This window comes from Suillus paluster, assembly GCF_016628075.1.
Source record: "Suillus paluster strain FC165 chromosome Unknown EDB91scaffold_135, whole genome shotgun sequence".
NCBI classification, from domain to species: domain Eukaryota; kingdom Fungi; phylum Basidiomycota; class Agaricomycetes; order Boletales; family Suillaceae; genus Suillus; species Suillus paluster.
In genome coordinates, this window is record NW_024537695.1 from 65937 (window position 1) to 83979 (window position 18043).

The 18043-nt window shown below is 44.0% G+C and overlaps 2 protein-coding genes across 2 annotated transcripts; both read left to right on the forward strand.

Annotated features, from left to right (window-relative positions):
* Positions 1–4988: 4988 nt before the first annotated feature.
* Positions 4989–6089, forward strand: EDB91DRAFT_1340097 (uncharacterized protein; the record flags this gene model as incomplete). The annotated part of the gene is made up of 5 exons (XM_041325701.1): positions 4989–5016; positions 5292–5303; positions 5632–5724; positions 5796–5952; positions 5986–6089. The coding sequence occupies 5 exons, from the start codon at positions 4989–4991 to the stop codon at positions 6056–6058; spliced, it is 363 nt and encodes a 120-aa protein (XP_041170396.1). The 3' UTR covers positions 6059–6089.
* Positions 6090–16956: 10867 nt separating this feature from the next.
* EDB91DRAFT_1087538 (uncharacterized protein) lies at positions 16957–17517 on the forward strand (the record flags this gene model as incomplete). Its single annotated transcript, XM_041316236.1, has 3 exons — positions 16957–17052; positions 17098–17135; positions 17343–17517. 3 exons carry the CDS (start codon positions 16957–16959, stop codon positions 17515–17517), a joined length of 309 nt encoding a protein of 102 aa, XP_041170397.1.
* Between the last annotated feature and the right edge of the window lie 526 nt (positions 17518–18043).

Here is an 18043-nt window from a genome sequence, read left to right on the forward strand (position 1 = left end):
GCTCCATTCACGAGATGATGGTTCATGCTCAGGCTGGTGCTGCCTCAATGAACCTGCTGCATGGACAGTCTGAGATGTTGCATGTCAAAGTGCTGATTCAGAATTAGCCCCTGCTGCAGATATTATTGCAAGTAATTCAGCTCTATGCAAGTCAACATACCCTTCGCTCAAATGGCACTTGCAATAGCTTTGTCTCGAAGTTTTTTTCTAGGTTTCTCTCACAGGCCTTTCAGTGAGTGCTCCAGCTGTGTGGTCAGATTTCTTGCCCACATATATCACAAAGTTTCATCCACTCTGGGGCCATTTTGAGACACAAATATACAAGGATATGAATAAGGGGTACATAGAGGTATTGTGGGTATGATATGAACAGAAAAAAGTGAAGTGCTACCTCTTATTGTTGAGAATCAGTGCACAGGCAGGAAAAGGCCAGTTGCAAGGTGTTGCAACCCATTGAAACTCCACGCAAAATTTTATCATATCATTTCAATATACATGTCAACAACATCTTAACAGCAGCCCATTGCAACCAATCTCGCAAATTTCTGACATAGTCTTGAGGTTGGAGTAGACAATGAGGAAGACTCAAGTCAAGTCAGAGGTAGTTAGGATAGGTTAGAGTCTATATTCATATTGTAGAAACACTACCAGAATACATGAGGTTTATATACTATAGGAATCTGGGCTATATGGCACAATGTAGTGGAGTACACAGTAATAATAAAAGGGACAACAAACCATAGTATATAACAAGCTTAATTGGAATGGAGAGTCAGATGATACAAGGTACTAGGACTAGACAGAAAGTGGAATATATAAAGGGAACTTAGAATGGACTGACGTGTACCTCATACCTTGATTGAGTCATGGGCAGAGGAATGTACCTGACATCAGAGGTCCATATTTAGAGACAGAAGAGTATAGATGAAGGTGGAGGACTATGACTGAGGGTGGAGGACAATAACTGAGAGTGGAAGGGACTTGTATGGATCATGGATATGACAGCACCCTAGGATGGAAAGCATCATCACTTCCCTATCTCCTCTCTGACCCAGATGCTACTCAACACCTCATTTGCTTTGTCAATGTCATGGGCAGACTCAAACAGACATTCTGTTACAGCTGTGTTACATGGACTTCTTTTCTTCTTTTACCTTTGATCTATGCTTACTAGGCATGTCTCTTATCAGCCTATATTTAGTTTGGTGTGACTCAGACACATCATTGCCTACACATGTTGCTTACTAATCATTACCTATTATTATGTCATACCCTGTACCTTGTATACTATATAAACCATAGCTGGGTAATGCTGATTCTTCAGCTTAACCTATGCCAATTTTCCTTTGACATCTATAACTTGATTCTAAGATACTTCTTTGGTTCTTAGCTATTACTTTGACTTTGGATGTTCTTAAAGACTACTGTCTAGAACGTATCACAAGACTGACTGTCTTGTTATTGATTTTTTGTCTGTGTTACACTTGGTGTAACAACAGGTTAAGCTCTCTTACAATTGACACTACTGTCATATACCTGATCTGACTGCTCCACTTATTGATATCCACTCCACCCAACAATCACACTTCCCCCACTTTTCTACCCCCTCCGCTCCGTCTGCCCTCTGCTCATCCCAGTCGACTCCCACATCCGCTCCTATGGCTCTGCTCGACCGCCTCATCGGTTGCCTTCCACACCATCCATTCTACTGTAGATCTCCTTTCCCCATCTGGGTATATACTTTCCCCATTTGCACATAGTACTTACTTCCCAGATCACCGGTACTTCCTATAACTGCTCAACTAGCTGATCTGACATGTACATATTAATATCCGCCCCAACTTATGTTTTTCGCCTGTGTTCACTTACAAATTGTATACTTGTTACATAGCCTCATACCAAGGACTAACTAGTCACTGCCTCCTACATAGAAGTATATAAAACATATCCTGTACTTAGCTACTCCCCAGTCTTAATATTACTTGTCTTCCCACTGTCTCTACTAGTGGGAATTCTCTGTAGGACTTTGCTCCCTCTCCGGACACAAGTATACCTTGTTGTCACCTCTGACCCTCCACTCTGACTTAGAGCCGCACTCTAAGTATTCACTCTTACTTCTCCGACTCAATGAATCAATCCCCTTACTCCCCTCCGTCCCAGTAAACTTCCTCTATCTCCTCTGCTCTGCTTCTAGTCAGCTTACCACTAGCAGCACTTACTTCCTGACCCAACAAAGCAGACCTAAGCGGTCCACTTGTCCTATCGTTGGACATCATTGGACCTGCTCCAAATTCAGGGCACATACTCAGCTAAGGGCACAGCGGAAGAGCTGAAGCCAAGCCCCAACCCCTTCACTTCTCTGTCTGAGCATGGTCTCTAACAACTACCTCCATAGTTTTTAGACATCCTAGCCTATAGGAAACTGGCAGAATACTACCCCAAAGGTAGCAACAGATCAGAATTTTTACCTGGATTCAGACCAGACACTCCCTCAGCTCTAGCTACACCATTACCACCCAATAACTCTTCCAACACAGACACAGACAATGAAATGGGAGAACTTAACTTAAATAAACCACTTCTGTTTAACAGAAAACAGAAGAATGCCAAAGCCTTTTTTATGGCAGTAACCACCTATGTCACCAATAACAACAACAGCTACAACACCAATGCAAAGTGCATTGCCTTTGCCATGTCCTTCATTGTTAAGGTCATGCTCAAGGGAAGAGTAACTCAAAGGGCTTGGCTTCAGCTTGTGTGCTGCACCCCTTACCCAAGTATGTGCCCTTAATTTTTGAGGGGCAGAAGGGGAGTCTAATGGCAGTCTGGGTAAGTCTGGAGGTCAGACACAGGGGGAGTTCGGCAGAACTCCAGAAGGCTAGGAGTAAATAGAGTAAGGCTACTTCGGACAAGTCCAGAGTAGAAATGGAACAGAGATAGACTACCCTAAGGTAGAACCAGATATATAGTCTTAAGGAATAAACCCAAGACTTGGAGGTGGACAAGAGATCAGACTCAAGTCCAAAGAAACAGGAATGAGCAGGAACTAAGATGATATTCAAACTAAGGAGGTACAGAGTTTTATGAGAGTTTATATACTGTAGATATCATGTAAGTAATCAGTCAGCAAAGTGAAAAGCTATACCTGAAGCATATGGAAAGTCTATTAGTAAGTAAGGCAGAAAGGTGTACAACCAGTAGCCGGAGAGTAGTATTCTAAAAGGAGATAGATGTGAGTCCAGAGACGAAAAATGGAGCACCGGATGGAGAACAGGACAGAGACCTGGACTTTCATAGGGGAGAGTCTGGAATTCCAGGTACAGAGCTATGGGATATGACATTCATGCAGAAAGGACATGGTCTACAATGGGCAACTGCATGGTTGAGCAAGATGTACACTGAGGAAGACCCATTAGGCAAATGGGAAGACTTTGGAAGCACATTCAAGAATGTGTTCTACCCAAAGAATCACATTCTCAATGCCATCCAATTGCTTATAAAAGCAAGACAAACTGGCTCCATATTGACATACATTTTGTACTTCCAACAAGTCTCTGTGGAAGCAACCGTAATTGATGAAGACGTCAAAGCAGTGTGCTTCCAACAAGATTTGAAAAAGGAAGTTCAAGAAGCAATCCTGGTTAGGAAAAAGATTCCTTTCTAAATGGGGAGACCAGACTAGTGTCAGAAACCCCTAGTACTTCTATTGGACTCATTGTATCTTCTGTAGGCAATTCAAATTCTATGTGCATTCCTATTTCAATTAAATCCTACAAGGCCAATAAAACTACTGAAGCAGCCACCCTTATCTATTCAGGTGCTGCAGGAACCTTCATTGACTGGAAGTACATTTGAAAGAACAATTTCAGTACTCACAATCTCCCTTCACAAATTGAAGTCCAGAATGTGGATGGAACAAAGAACAAAGCAAGAACTATTTCTAAAGCATGTAACCTGTTCTTCTCAGCTGGTGGCTGCACCATGTCTGCCACTTTCCTTATTATGTCTCTTGGAGGTAAAGACATCATGCTCAGACATCCATGGTGTCATATACCGGGTCTAAGCATCTCCAATACTACCTGTGGACATCCCTACTGCTGGTCTGACCCCCTGTTTCCCCATCTGCTCCATCCCTCCTTCTCCAACAAATGCACTGTCATATCCCTCACCTCTGGACCCAGAATTCTGGATGCTCCCCTATGAAACTCCAGGTCTTCATGCTATTCTCCGTTCAGCACTCCACTTTCATCTCTGGACTTACTCCTATCTCCTTTTAGCATACTGCTCTCCGGCTACCAGTTGTATACCTTTCTGCTTTGCTTACTGACCTGTCTGTTTGTACTTCATTTCTGACTTCATTGCTTTGATCCATTATACACTTACTAATAGACTTTCCACATGCTTCGGGCATAGCTTTTACTTTGCTGACTGTCATATCCCATACCTCCGGATCCGGAATTCCGGATCTACTTCATTGAAGTCCATTCCTCCGTCTTACTATTCCACCTGGCGCTCCACCTTCATCTCCGCACTCACCCCTAACTCCTTTTAGATTAACTATTGCTCTGGTTACCAGTTATGTCCTATTCCGCTATGCTTACTGATCCGTCCATTCTTACTTCATTTCTGACTTCACTGCTTTGATCCATTATACTTAGTAATAGACTTTCCACATGCTTTGTACATAGCCCTTACCTTTGCTGACTGATTTACTTACATGATACCTACAGTATATAAACCCCTGCAATACTCCGGAACTCCTCAGTTTGAATATCATCTTAGTTCTGCTCATTCCTGCAATCTCCGGACTTGAGTCTCATCTCTTGTCCACCTCCAAGTCTTAGGGGTTAAACCTTAGGACTACTTCTCCATCAGGAAAAACTGTATCTCTATATAGAGGACCATCCTCTATATAGCCCCGATAGCACACCACAGCTCTATACAGTCTATCACAAGCTATCACAGCACTATAGACCAGTATAGACATCATGAAAGTCTATATTACCATAAAGTTTGGTAAGTGTATTTAGAAGTAAAACATTTCAACAACTATAGACCCCAGTAGACTGTGGGAACTTTTTTCGATGAAAACCAAAGTTGTAGTCCTTGTCAAGGGAAGTCTATCCATAGTCTAATGACTTCAATAGGTTAAGATCCTAGTGAGTTACAAGGAAAATACTCGAAATCGAAGGGTTCAAGAAAGCAACTTGACCGTGGGAACCTTTTTCGATTAAATCAAAGTTGTAGTCCTTGTCAAGGGAAGTCTATCCATAGTCTAATGACTTCAATAGGTCAAGATCTTAGTGAGTTATAAGGAAAATACTTGGAATTGAAGGGTTCAAAAGTGTTAAGGTACACCTTATTTATGTAAGCAAAAATGCGAAAATTCACCTTATGTGTATTCAAAATCCTAATGCTAACAGTCAATTTCATTGTCTTTTTCTTACTGTCATAATCCTAGTCCTAATAAGCAAAAACTCGAAAATTCACCAAGTCTTGTGTTGTGGCTTTGTTTGGCACTGCTTATGTAAGCAAAAATGCGGTCAACCAACAAGTCTTTTCCCACTCTTTCCTTCCCCCCCACTGCCCCCTCATTAGATTATCTTCCATATTTCTCTTACAATTTTCGAGTTTTTGCCTCTCTTCTCTTCTTCTTGCTTCTCTATCCTTCTCTTGGTGTTGATGTTGTTGGTGCTGGTACTGGTGCTGGTGCTTTGAACTCTGGTAAGTCTCCCTCCATAATTTTCGCATTTTTGACTATTTGACTAATCTTTTTTCTAACCCTCTCCTTCTAGCTCTCTTCCCTCCTGCTCCTCCTCCCCCCAACTATTTTCGCATTTTTGACCATTTGGCAAGTCTTTTCTCTGACTCTCACTTCCTCCTGTCTAATCCTCTCCTTCTAGCTCCCTTCCCTCCTCTTCCCTCAAGAATTTTCGCAATTTTCACTATTTGGTAAGTTCTTTCCTCTCTGATTCTTCCTTCTAGTTCTCTTGCCTCTTCCTCCTGTAATTTTCGCATTTTTGCCTGTTTTGTAGTTATTAGTTTACATGTATTGTAGCAGTTGAAATATAATTTGGAATTTTCGCTTTTTTTAATTTTGAGAACACTATCATGGCAACAAACAGCTATTAAGAGAAATTTTTGCTTTGTGTTTTGAGCTATAAGAGCTACAATAGCTACAATAGTTGTGGTATGTTCCACCCAACTATAGCAACTTTAATAGAGCTATATAGCACTATACACTGGTGTAGTAAGCCTGCACAATTGGGCACTTGGCTATATGAGCTATAGGGCTATGGAGTCTGTATAGCAGTCTATAGTGCTATGGGTGGCTATATAGCCTTACCACATTTTCCTGATGTCCGGCTCTACCTTAGGGTAGTCTAACCTCTGTTCAGTTTCTACTCCAGACTTCCATAGTAGCCTTACTTCGTCCCCCATATAAACCTCCTGGGGTTCCGCCGAACTCCACTGACACTAAGTCCTCCGGAACTCCCTGGACTTCTGTTGGACTTCCCCTCTGTCCCCCAGAAATTAAAGGGCACGTACTCGGGTAAGGGGTGCAGTGCACGAGCTGAAGCTGAAGCCCTTTGAGTAACCTCTCCCTTGAGCACAACCTTAACACTGACTAATTACTTACATGATACCTACAGTATGTAAACTCCTGTAAAGCTCTGGTACTCCTCAGTTCAAATATCATCTTAGTTCTGCTCATTCCTGCTTCTCTGGACTTGAGTTGATCTCTTGTCCACCTCCGAGTCTTAGGGTTAATCCTTAAGACTACAACTCCAGCTCTACCTTAGGGTAGTCTAAACTCTGTTGCGTTTCTACTCCGGACTTGTCCAAAGTAGTCTTACTCCATTCACTCCTAGCCTTCCAGAGTTCTGCTGAACTCCTCCTGTGTCTGACCACCGAACTTACCCAGACTTCCATCAGACTTCCCCTCTGCCTCTTGGAAATCAAGGGCACATACTCGGGTAAGGGGCACAGTGCACGAGCTGAAGGTGAGCCCTTTGAGTTACCTTTACCTTGAGCACGACATTAACATGCATGAAGTGCATCTCAGCAGTGCTAGCCCTGCTACCTCTGCCTGACTCTGCTCCGCTCCTCTGACAATACCCCTATATCCTCTGACACTATATCCTTACTATCTGACCCTATCTGGAGCTCTGCTCCTCTGCCCTATCGGTCCACCCAATCCTACTCCTACTCCCCCCTCCATCTCCACTTTTCCGACCCACTTGGTTCCTTCAGTTTCTCTCATGTTGTTCCACCTGATGATTGGTCTGCCCGACCACCTCACCAGTCCACTCCTAGACTAGGAACCACTCAACTGGTCCTATCTCCCTTTAGTATCATAGTTCCTCCTGTTGGGTCACCAGTAATCCCTATACCCGAGTGATTATTGATCTGTCGCGTACATACTGTTCTCTAAGTGTTAGGTACCATGCCGACTCAGGAAGCAGAGGGGTTGGGGCTTGGCTTCAGCTCTTGCGCTGCACCCTTAGCTGAGTATGTGCCCCGAATTTGGAGCGGGTCCGACATTGTCCGACGGTTGGACAGATGGTCCGCTTTGGTCCGCTTTGAGGGTCGGGGAGTAAGAGCTGCTAGCGGCAGGCCAACTAGGAGCGGAGCAGAGAAGGCAAGGGGTGATGTGGAGAGTGGATAGGAGCAGGGGAATGATGGTAGGGGCAGGGAAGGCAGAAGATAATGCGGAGGGGTGAAGGAGGATTTTTGATAGGGGCGGAGTAATAAGGAGAGGACTTAGAGCACGGCTCTAAGTTGGAGTGGAGGGTCGGAGGATTGGAGATGACAACAAGTTGAGACTTGTGTCCAGAGGAGGCAAGGTCCTACTGAGAATCCTCACAAGATGTAACTGTGAGAAAACAAGTAATATTAAGACTAAGGAAAATATCTAAGTATAGGATATGTTATATACTTCTATGTATGAGGCAGTGATCATGATAACTATGTAGTAAAGCTATGTACCAAGGATATAGTTTGTAAGTATTTTACATAGGTGAAGACATAAGTCGGAGCAGATATCAATATGTACGCGTCGGATCAGCGATCGAGCGGTAATAGGAATTACCAGTCATCCGGAAGTAAGGGTCTATCTAAAAGGGGAAAGAGGTCCAGTTGAATGGAGAGGTTTATGGAAGGGGACCAGTTGAGCGGTTGAGCGGAAGTGTAGGGTGGAATGCAGGCTTGTAATAGGATGGAGTGGAGGATGGATGGAGCGGAGGGGGTCGGAAAGCGGAGCGGATATCAATATTGGAGTGGATATCAATATCGGAGTGGTCGGATCAGGTATATGACACCAAGCCTCTTTCTCGTATGTCTCAGTCATCTTTCTAGTAATTCTGTACATTCAGCACATAGCCTTCTGCTATGCTACTTACTTAGAGTATATAAACACATGTACATTTGTCTGTAGATCTTTAGTCTGAGTATTACCTTTTCTAAGCCCTGCTCTCTTGCTCTTGTTCTTGGGCAAAATCCCTTGACAACTCCTATCTGCCAGCCTAGGGGATTGACTCCCTAGGTTGGCCACCTTCTCCACTTGTCCGACTTAATACTCTTGTACAACTGTCCTCCATGTTCCCTTTCTGCTTTGGACTTTGTCCAAGCTGTCTCCTCCACTCCACTTCTATTGTTAGCTCCAACTGTAGTAGTCCTCCGAGTCTCTCCTGTCAGGTGGACCAACCTCCACCTGATGTTCCCACACTCACCTGGTAGTCTGTTGGCCCTCCTTCAGAGGGCCTCTGCTCTGACGTCCTGTTGGAGCTCATAGAACTCAAGTCAGACTACAATTCAAAATTAGGGGCACATGGTACTATAGTTTCTCCTTTTGGATCACTGGTAATTTCTATACCTGAGTGATTATTGATCCATTGCATACATATTGTTCTTCAAGCCTTCTTTTATATGTATCAGTCATTCTTCTTGTAATACTGTACACTCAGCACATAGCCTCCTGCTATGCTATGCTACTTACTTAGAGTATATAAACATATGTACATTTGTCTGTAGATACTCAGTCTGAATATTACCTTTTCTAAGCCTTGCTCTTCTGTTTCTGGACTTAGGTATTATCCTTGTCAACTCCTGTTTGTTGACATAGGGGATTGACCCCCTAGGTCAGCTACCTTCTCTGCCTGTTAGACTGCCCACACCTCAGCCACCTTCCCTGCCCTTCGGACTTGAGCTAGTGCTCTCATACATCTGTCCTCCTTGTTTTCATTCTGCTTCGGTCTTCATCCAAGCAGTCTTTTCTGCTCTGCTTCTACTGTTAGTTCTAACTACAGTAGTTCTCCACTTCTCTCCCATCCGGCAGTCCAATCTCCACCCAACTTTCCCATGCTCATCCAGCAGTCCATCAGCCCTCCTTCAGAGAGCCTCTGCTCCAACATTCTGTCAAAGCTCATAGAACTCTTGTTAGACTACACTTCAAAATTAGGGGCAGGTATTCAGGTAAGGGCACAATGCATGAGCTGAAACCAAGCCCCTCAGACTCTACCTTACCCCTTAGCATGGTCTTAACATTCTTATTGATTATATCAAAGGAGAAGAATTCATAGGGGTCTATGAGAAACCAATTTTGATACACCACTCACTCACAAACACATTCCCACTTCATTCTCCTTCATCTCCTGGACAAACAGAATCTTTAAAGTCCCAAACTCTGTCAGATTCATCTTCTCCCTGACTCCAATTCGCAAAGCTGCAAATGTTGCTTAATAACTACCACAAGAAGCCTATGCTAAAGAAAAACCAAAGATGTTTGAAAAACTTATACCAGAAGTTTTTCATATGCACAAAGATGTCTTCAACAAAGCAGCAATGGACACCCTTCCTCCTACTTGACCCTTTGACCATAAGATAAAACTCAAGCCCAATTTTAAACCAAGGTCATGCAAAATCTATCCACTATCTGCACCCAAGGAAAAAGTTATGAATGTGTTCATTGATGAACATTTGGTGAAGGGTACTATTGTACCATCTTAACCCCCACAAGCATCCCCATTCTTCTTTGTAGGGAAGAGAGACAGATCCTTCTGACCCTGCCAAGACTATTGAAAACTTAATGATGCAACCATAAAAGATGCTTACCCTCTCCCTCGTATTCCTGACCTCATTTACAAGTTAAAAGGTGCAACAATCTTCACAAAGATGGATGTTCACACAAGGTACAACAATGTTCGCATTCATGGACCAGATAGATGGAAAACCACATTCAAAATGTCACAAGGTCTCTTTGAACCTACTGTCATGTTCTTCAGTCTCTGTAATGCTCCAGCCACCTTCCAAGCAATGATGAACAACATCTTCTCTAACATGCTAGATGAAGGTTGGATGGTCATTTATATGGACGATATTCTCACTTTCTCCAAAGACATCAAATCTCATCATGAACACACTGCTCAAGTCTTACAACAACTTCATGACCATCAACTCTCCCTTAAACCTAAATAATGTGTCTTTTACTATGGATAAAGTTGAATATCTTGGTCTCCTTATCCATCCTGGTCATATCTGTATGGACAAAGTCAAGTTAGATGGTGTTGTCAAATGGGAAAAACCTACCACCATCAAACATGTTTGATCATTCCTTGGATTTGCCAATTTCTACCACCACTTCATCACTGACTACTCCACCATTGCTTGACCACTCATTAATCTCCATTTCCAGTCCTTGTCATGACTGACCACAAAAACTTGACATATTTCTGCTAAGCTCAACAGCTAAATAGACGACAAGCTCATTGGTTCCTCTTCCTCTTCTGTTTTGATCTCCAACTCCAACACATACTAGGCAAAGATCTGTCTGTACCTGACTCTCTGTCTCGAAGGCCAGACCATCCTCCCATTGATGCTACTGACAATTCAGATGTCAATATGCTGCCTGATGGGTTGTTTGTCAACCTGATCAATACTGCAATGCATAACAAACTTCAGGTCTTCTCATCTGTTGACATAGTAGTCCAGAAAACTATTGATGCCCTATCCAATCCCACCCTACCCCTCTCTATGAAAACTGCATTGTCTGATTGAACCTTCAACAATGACATCCTCACTTTTAAAGGTCATGCTTACATCCCCCTGGTCCTCTTTGGAAGGAACTGCTTGTTCTTTATCATGATACTCCTACTGCCAGCCACCCCAGTCATTTTAAGACATAGAAATTGCTCTCTCATGACTATTGGTGGCCCAGGCTACCCACACTTGTTCACAAATATGTTGAAGGGTGTGCTGTCTGTCAACAGAACAAGGGGAACACTCACCCCACTGCCCTGCCTCTTTTCCCTATTTCCACCCCAACATCTTCCTGCCCCTTTGCTCAATGCTCCATTGATCTCATCACTGATCTTCTGTTGTCCACTGGGTTTGATTCTATCATAGTTATGGTAGACCATGGGCTTATGAAGAGGGTGGTGATCTCACCTTACAACAAGACAATTGATGTAGAAGGAGTGACTGATATATTCTTTAAACATGTCTACACACAATTTGGCCTCTATGACAAAATGTTAGGTACCGTGCTAGGCTCAAGAAGTGGAGGGGTCGGGGCTTGGCTTGAGCTCTTGCGCTGCGCCCTTAGCCGAGTACGTGCCCCAAATTTGGAGCGGGTCTGATATTGTCCGATGGTAGGATGAACAGACTGCTTTTGGTCCACTTTGAGGGTCAGGAGGTAAGTGCTACTAGCAGCAGGCTGACTAGGAGCAGAGCGGAGAAGGCAGAGGATAGTGTGGAGGGTGTATAGGAGCAAAGGGGGATTATTGATAAAGGTGGAGAAGTAAGGGGAAAGACTTAGAGCACGGCTCTAAGTTGGAGCAGAAAGTCGGAGGTGTGTTAAGGTCGTGCTCAAGGGAGAGGTTACTCAAAGGGCTTCGGCTTCAGCTTGTGCGCTGTGCCCCTTACCCGAGTACGTGCCCTTTAATTTCCAGGGGACAGAGGGGAAGTCCAACGGAAGTCTGGGGAGTTCTGGAGGACTTAGTGTCGGTGGAGTTCCGCCGAACTCCAGGAGGTTTATACTGGGACGGAGTAAGGCTACTACGGAAGTCCAGAGTAGAAACAGAACAGAGGTTAGACTACCCTAAGGTAGAGCTGGAGAAGTAGTCCTAAGGTTTAACCCCTAAGACTTGGAGGTGGACAAGAGATGAGACTCAAGTCCGGAGATTGCAGGAATGAGCAGAACTAAGATGATATTCAAACTGAGGAGTTCTGGAGTATTACAGGGGTTTATATACTGTAGGTATCATGTAGATAAATCAGTCAGCAAAGGTAAGGGCTATGTACAAAGCATGTGGAAAGTCTATTACTAAGTATAATGGATCAAAGCAGTGAAGTCGGAAATGAAGTAAGAATGGACGGATCAGTAAGCATAGTGGAATAGGACATAACCGGTAACCGGAGAGCAGTGTTCTAAAAGGAGATAGGTGTAAGTCCAGAGATGAAAGCGGAGTGCCAGGTGGAACAGGACAGAGAACCGGACTTTCATAGGGGAGAATCCGGAATTCCAGATGCAGAGGTATGGGATATAATGTCAGAGAAAATAGGGGTAGTGTTGGAGGAGCAGAATAGAGTCAGGCGGAGGTAGCAGGGTTAGTCCTGTTGAAATGCACTTCATGCATTGTCGGAGAAGGAGGGATGGAGCGGATGGGGAAACAGGGGGTCGGACTAGTGGTAGGGATGTTCACAGGTGGTATTGGAGGTGCTTGGATCCGGTATATGACAAGGTGACAACAAGATGAAACTTATGTCCGGAGGAGGCAAGGTCCTACTGAGAATTCTTACAAGTAGAAACTGCAAGAAGACAAGTAATATTAAGACTGAGGAAAATATCTAAGTACAGGATATGTTATATACTTCTAAGTGTGAGGCAGTGATTAGGAGAACTATGTTGTAAAGCACTTACGCAGGCGAAGACATAAGTCGGAGCGGATATCAATATGTATGCATCGGATCAGTGATCAAGCAGTAAGAGGAATTTCCAGTGATCCAGAAGTAAGGGTCTATGTACCGAAGGGGAAAGTATATGTCTAAACAGGGAAAGAGGTTCCAGTTGAATGGAGACATTATAGAAGGGGACCGGTTGGGCAGGTCGAGTGGAAGCATAGGAGCGGATGCGGACAATGATTGGACGGAGCAGAGGACAGATGGAGCAGAGGTGGTCGGAAAGCAGAGCAGATATTGATATTGGAGCGGTCAGATCAGGTATATGACACAAAATCATCTCTGACAGAGGACCACAATTTGTAGCCAAGTTTGCACAAGAATTAGGATGACTTCTCAGATACAAAATAGCACTCTCCACCACATTCCACCCTCAAACTAACAGAGAAACCAAACAAGTAAACCAGGAACTAGAAGTATTCCTCCATATCTTCTGCTCTAGTGACCAAACCTCCTGGTCAGACATGCTCCCCATGGCTGAATCCATCCACAACTCCCAACATCACTCTGCTCACAATTCTTCACCATTCTGTCTCATGATGGGTTACCACCCACAAGCTCTTCCATTGGCTACCAAGAAATCAGATCTCCCAGCTGTCAAAGCAAGAATATCTGAACTTCAGAAAGCTTGAGAAGAGGCCTTATCTTCCCATGAACTTGCCAGACAAACCATGAAGCAAAGAATCACTTGCTCATTTACCCTGTTTAAAAAAGGCAACAATGTTTGGCTAGAAGTAAAGAACCTTCATCTTGGATACCCTAACAAGAAACTCACACCCAAAAGAGAAGGACCATTCACTATCTTGAAAGTCCTCAGACCTGTCATCTATTGCCTAAAACTTTCTAACCAATGGTGTGTACACCCAGTATTCCACGCAGTGCTTCTAACCCCTTATCATGAGAATGATGAACATGGCCTGAACTTCTTATCTCCACCTCCTGACCTTATCAATGGAGAAGAAACACACGAGGTAGAAGCAATCCTTGGACATAAAGAGTCTCTCTCATACTACTGCTTCCTTGTGAAATGGAAAGGCTATCCTTCAGGCCAATAACAAGGGGCTATCAGAGTCTGATTTATCCAACTCTGCTAAAATCCTTAATGAATACAAGCAGGCACATCAACTCTGTTAAGGTCGTGCTCAAGGGAAAGGTAACTCAAAGGGCTTGGCTTCAGCTCGTGCACTGCACCCCTTACCTGAGTACATGCCCTTAATTTCTGAGAGGCAGAGGGGAAGTCCAATGGAAGCCCGGGTAAGTCCGGAGGTCAGACATAGAGGGAGTTCGGTGGAACTCCAGAAGGCTAGGAGTGAATAGAGCAAGGCTACTTTGGACAAGTCTGGAGTAGAAACAAAACAGAGATAGACTACCCTGAGGTAGAGCCAAAGATGTAGTCTTAAGAAATAACCCCAAGACTCGGAGATTGACAAGAGATCAGACTCAAGTCCAGAGAAGCAGGAATGAGCAGGAACTAAGATGATATTCAAACTGAGGAGGTACCAGAGTTTTACAGGAGTTTATATACTGTAGGTATCATGTAAATAATTAGTCAGCAAAGTAAAAGCTATGCCCAAAGCATATGGAGAGTCTATTAGTAAGTGTACAACAGATCAAAGAAATGAAGTCAGAAATGAAGTGCAGATGGACGGATCAGTAAGCAAAGTGGAAAGGTGTACAACCGGTAGCCGGAGAGCAGTATTCTAAAGGAGATAGGTGTGAGTCCAGAGATGAAAGCGGAGCACCAGGCAGACAACAGCATGGAAACCTGGACTTTCATAGGGGAGAATTCAGACTTCCGAATCCGGAGGTATGGGATATGGTATCGGAGAAAATAGGAGTAGTGTCGGAGGAGTGGAATAGAGTTGGGTGGAGGTAGCAGGGCTAGTCCTGCTGAGATGCACTTCATGCATTGTCAGAGAAGGAGGGATAGAGCGGATGGGGAAACAGGGGGTCAGACTAGCAGTAGGAATTTTCACAGGTGGTATTGGAGGTGCTTGGATCCGGTATATGACAAACTCAATCCCTCTTTAACTCAAACCATCACCATACCCACTCCATTATATGCAAACCCATCTCACAATGCCAAATGTTGGTGGCCGTCCTTCTAACTATGTATCTTCAAGTGCTGAAGACATAGGACCCATTCCTACTTTTGTACCAAGAGAAGAACTCATGTTCTCTCCTCATCCTTGCTATACCACAATGAGCAAAAGAATGTCACCATCACCCATTGCTATTCTGGCCCAGGCTCCTCCCCACCACTGCTGGAGAGGTAAGGGCAACAGTCTACTAGGGCAGTAGTACCACACTTAGTAAACCAGAAACATGCGCAAATCTTTCAAACCCAGCCCAACCTCATCCACCCAACCTCTCCACCAGCGGCTGGAACAAAACATTTGTAAACAAGGTCAGCCACTGTGTTAAGACTGTGCTCAGGGGTGAGATGGAGTCTGAGGGGCTTGGCTTCAGCTCATGCGCTGCGCCCCTTACCTGAGTACATGCCCCTAATTTCGGATTGTAGTCTGACTCAAGTTCTACGAACTCTGACAGGACGTCGGAGCGGAGGTCCTCCGAAGGAGGACTGATGGACTACTAGATAAGTGCAGGAACATCGGGCAGAGATTGGTCCGCCCTACAGGGGAGAGTCGGAGAGCTACTGTAGTTGGAGCTAACAGTAGGAACAGAGAAGAGAAGACTGCTCGGATGAAGTCCGAAGCAGAATGGAAATGCAGAGGACAGAGGTACAAGAGTATTAGCCACAAGTCCGACATGCGGGAAAGGCAGTGGAGGCACAGGAAGTCAGATGATTGGAGAAGGCAGCCGACCTAGGGAGTCAATCCCCTAGGCTGGCAAGCAGGAGTTTGTCAAGGGTTTTGCCCAAGAACAGGGACAAGAGAGCAGGGCTTAGAAAAGGTAATACTCAGACTAAAGATCTACAGACAGATGTACATATGTTTATATACTCTCAGTAAGTAGCATAGCATAGCAGAAGGCTATGCACTGAGCCATACAAGAAAGGGGTTGGAGAACAGTATGTACACGACGGATCAATAATCACTCGGGTATAGGGATTACTGGTGATCTGAAGGGAGGAACTATGATACTTAAAGGAGATAGGACCAGTTGAGGAAATCATTTCAGCAAGAGAGCCTGCTTGTGGCAACTCAAAGTCACAGATGTGTTCCTGCAAAATGACCATGATATTATCTGCATAATGGGGACAGGGATGGGCAAAACACTTGCCTTCTGGTTGCCATTAGCCCTCAATGACACGGGCATTCTGATCGTTGTGACTCCACTCAACTAGCTAGGGGAACAAAGTGTCAGTTTCCTCAAAAAGGCCGTTATACAAAGCATCTCAATCTCTGCTGAGACAGCAAGCATGGAAAATTTCTGTGTAAGTTAAAGATGATCTGTTAGTTATGAACATTTAACCAATGTGTTTGCTGCAGGGAATAGAAGACTCGCATTACCATGCAATCATAACCAGCCCAGAACAGTTGATGAAACCAGGTGGAGAGTTTGAGAAGCTATTGTGAAATGTTAACTTCGCCTCAAAGTTAATTGGTATCATCTTTTATGAAGCTCACTGCATTGTGACCTGGGAAGAATTTCAGCCCGAGTACAAGGAATTAGGGCACTTGCGTTATATCCTACCTTGTCAGGTACCTTTCATGATCGCATCAGCAATGCTCACATCAGATGCTCTCAGAGACATATGTAGGCTCCTTTACATTTGATCAGAAAATCTTGTCACTATTCATGTATCCACCAACCACCCTAATATCAAGATCGGAGTCCACAAAATTAAATACTCCCTTGTGTCCTATGCGGATCTTGCATTCCTCATACCTACCGGCATGAAATTAGATGATCCACCACCATCAAAATTCCTCATTTTCTTCGAACAGCATCCAAAATGGAATAAGCACTGCAAAGTACTTGTGGGTGCGTCACCTGCCATAGCTATGAGACAAAGTCAAATGGTTCAACTCCAACATGACCACTGAATTTAAGGAGGCCAAAGTCACGAACCTTGTTGTTGGAGATACATGGGGTCTGTGTATCACAGAGGCATTTAGAATGGTGAGGCATGTGAGCTAAAATCATGATGTTCAGGAGATATTGATTAATGTACAGGGAATGGATGTACCAGATGTGACTTTGGTCATTCAGTGGTGAGCATCATGCAAGTTGTCTGCCCTTTGGCAGCAGTTCGGTCATGCAGCCCAAGATCATGCACTGGAAGGGACTGCATTGCTGTTTGCGGAAAAGGAGTACTTTGATGATGTACGCAAAGATAAGTGTAAGCGTCAGGAGTGTAAAAACAAAGCAACAAGTGTAGCTGATAGTCAACTGGCTGCTAAACGCCATGTAATTAACAGTTCAACCACTGTTGATATTCCACACCCGGAAGAAGGTGATGGCACTCAGGCTACTAGTAGTGGTTCAGTGGAAAACACACCTATAGTTACTGATGCACAGTTGAGGGAATTAATGAGACCAGCAAGCACATCAGAGAGGGTGTCAAGGCAGAAGAAAGAGAAAGAATTAGATTGAGCAATGGACTTGCTAATCAATGCCAATTATCGTGGTGTTGGGTGTCATCAGAAGGTATTTAATATCCAATTTGACAATGAATCAGCGGGTGAGATTTTCCTAACTATATTAATAATGTTAGAATAACCAAGTGAACCAAGCCACAAGTGAGCTAATGAGAGTGAACAGGACTATAGTCCAGTGTCAGTTGCTATTGTGTTGTGTAAACTAATGAGTGTACTATACCTATAGTCCAGTGTCAGTTGCTAAAGAGCAACCAACACAGGACTTGCTACCTATGGGCGAGTCTATGTAAACAAGTGTAAATACTGCCTAAGTAAGTAAGGAATTCACATCACATGCTAAGTGAGAGTCCAATAGAGGAAGCAACATCATAACACAAATAACTCGCACCATAAGGTGCTCAATCACCACAACTAACACTCCCCCCTGATTGTGCACCTCTACACATCTCAGCTCCCCCTCAAGCTACTCAGTCCCATCATCTGGCAGAACAACTGCACCTTGGGTCGAGCCAATGCCTTGG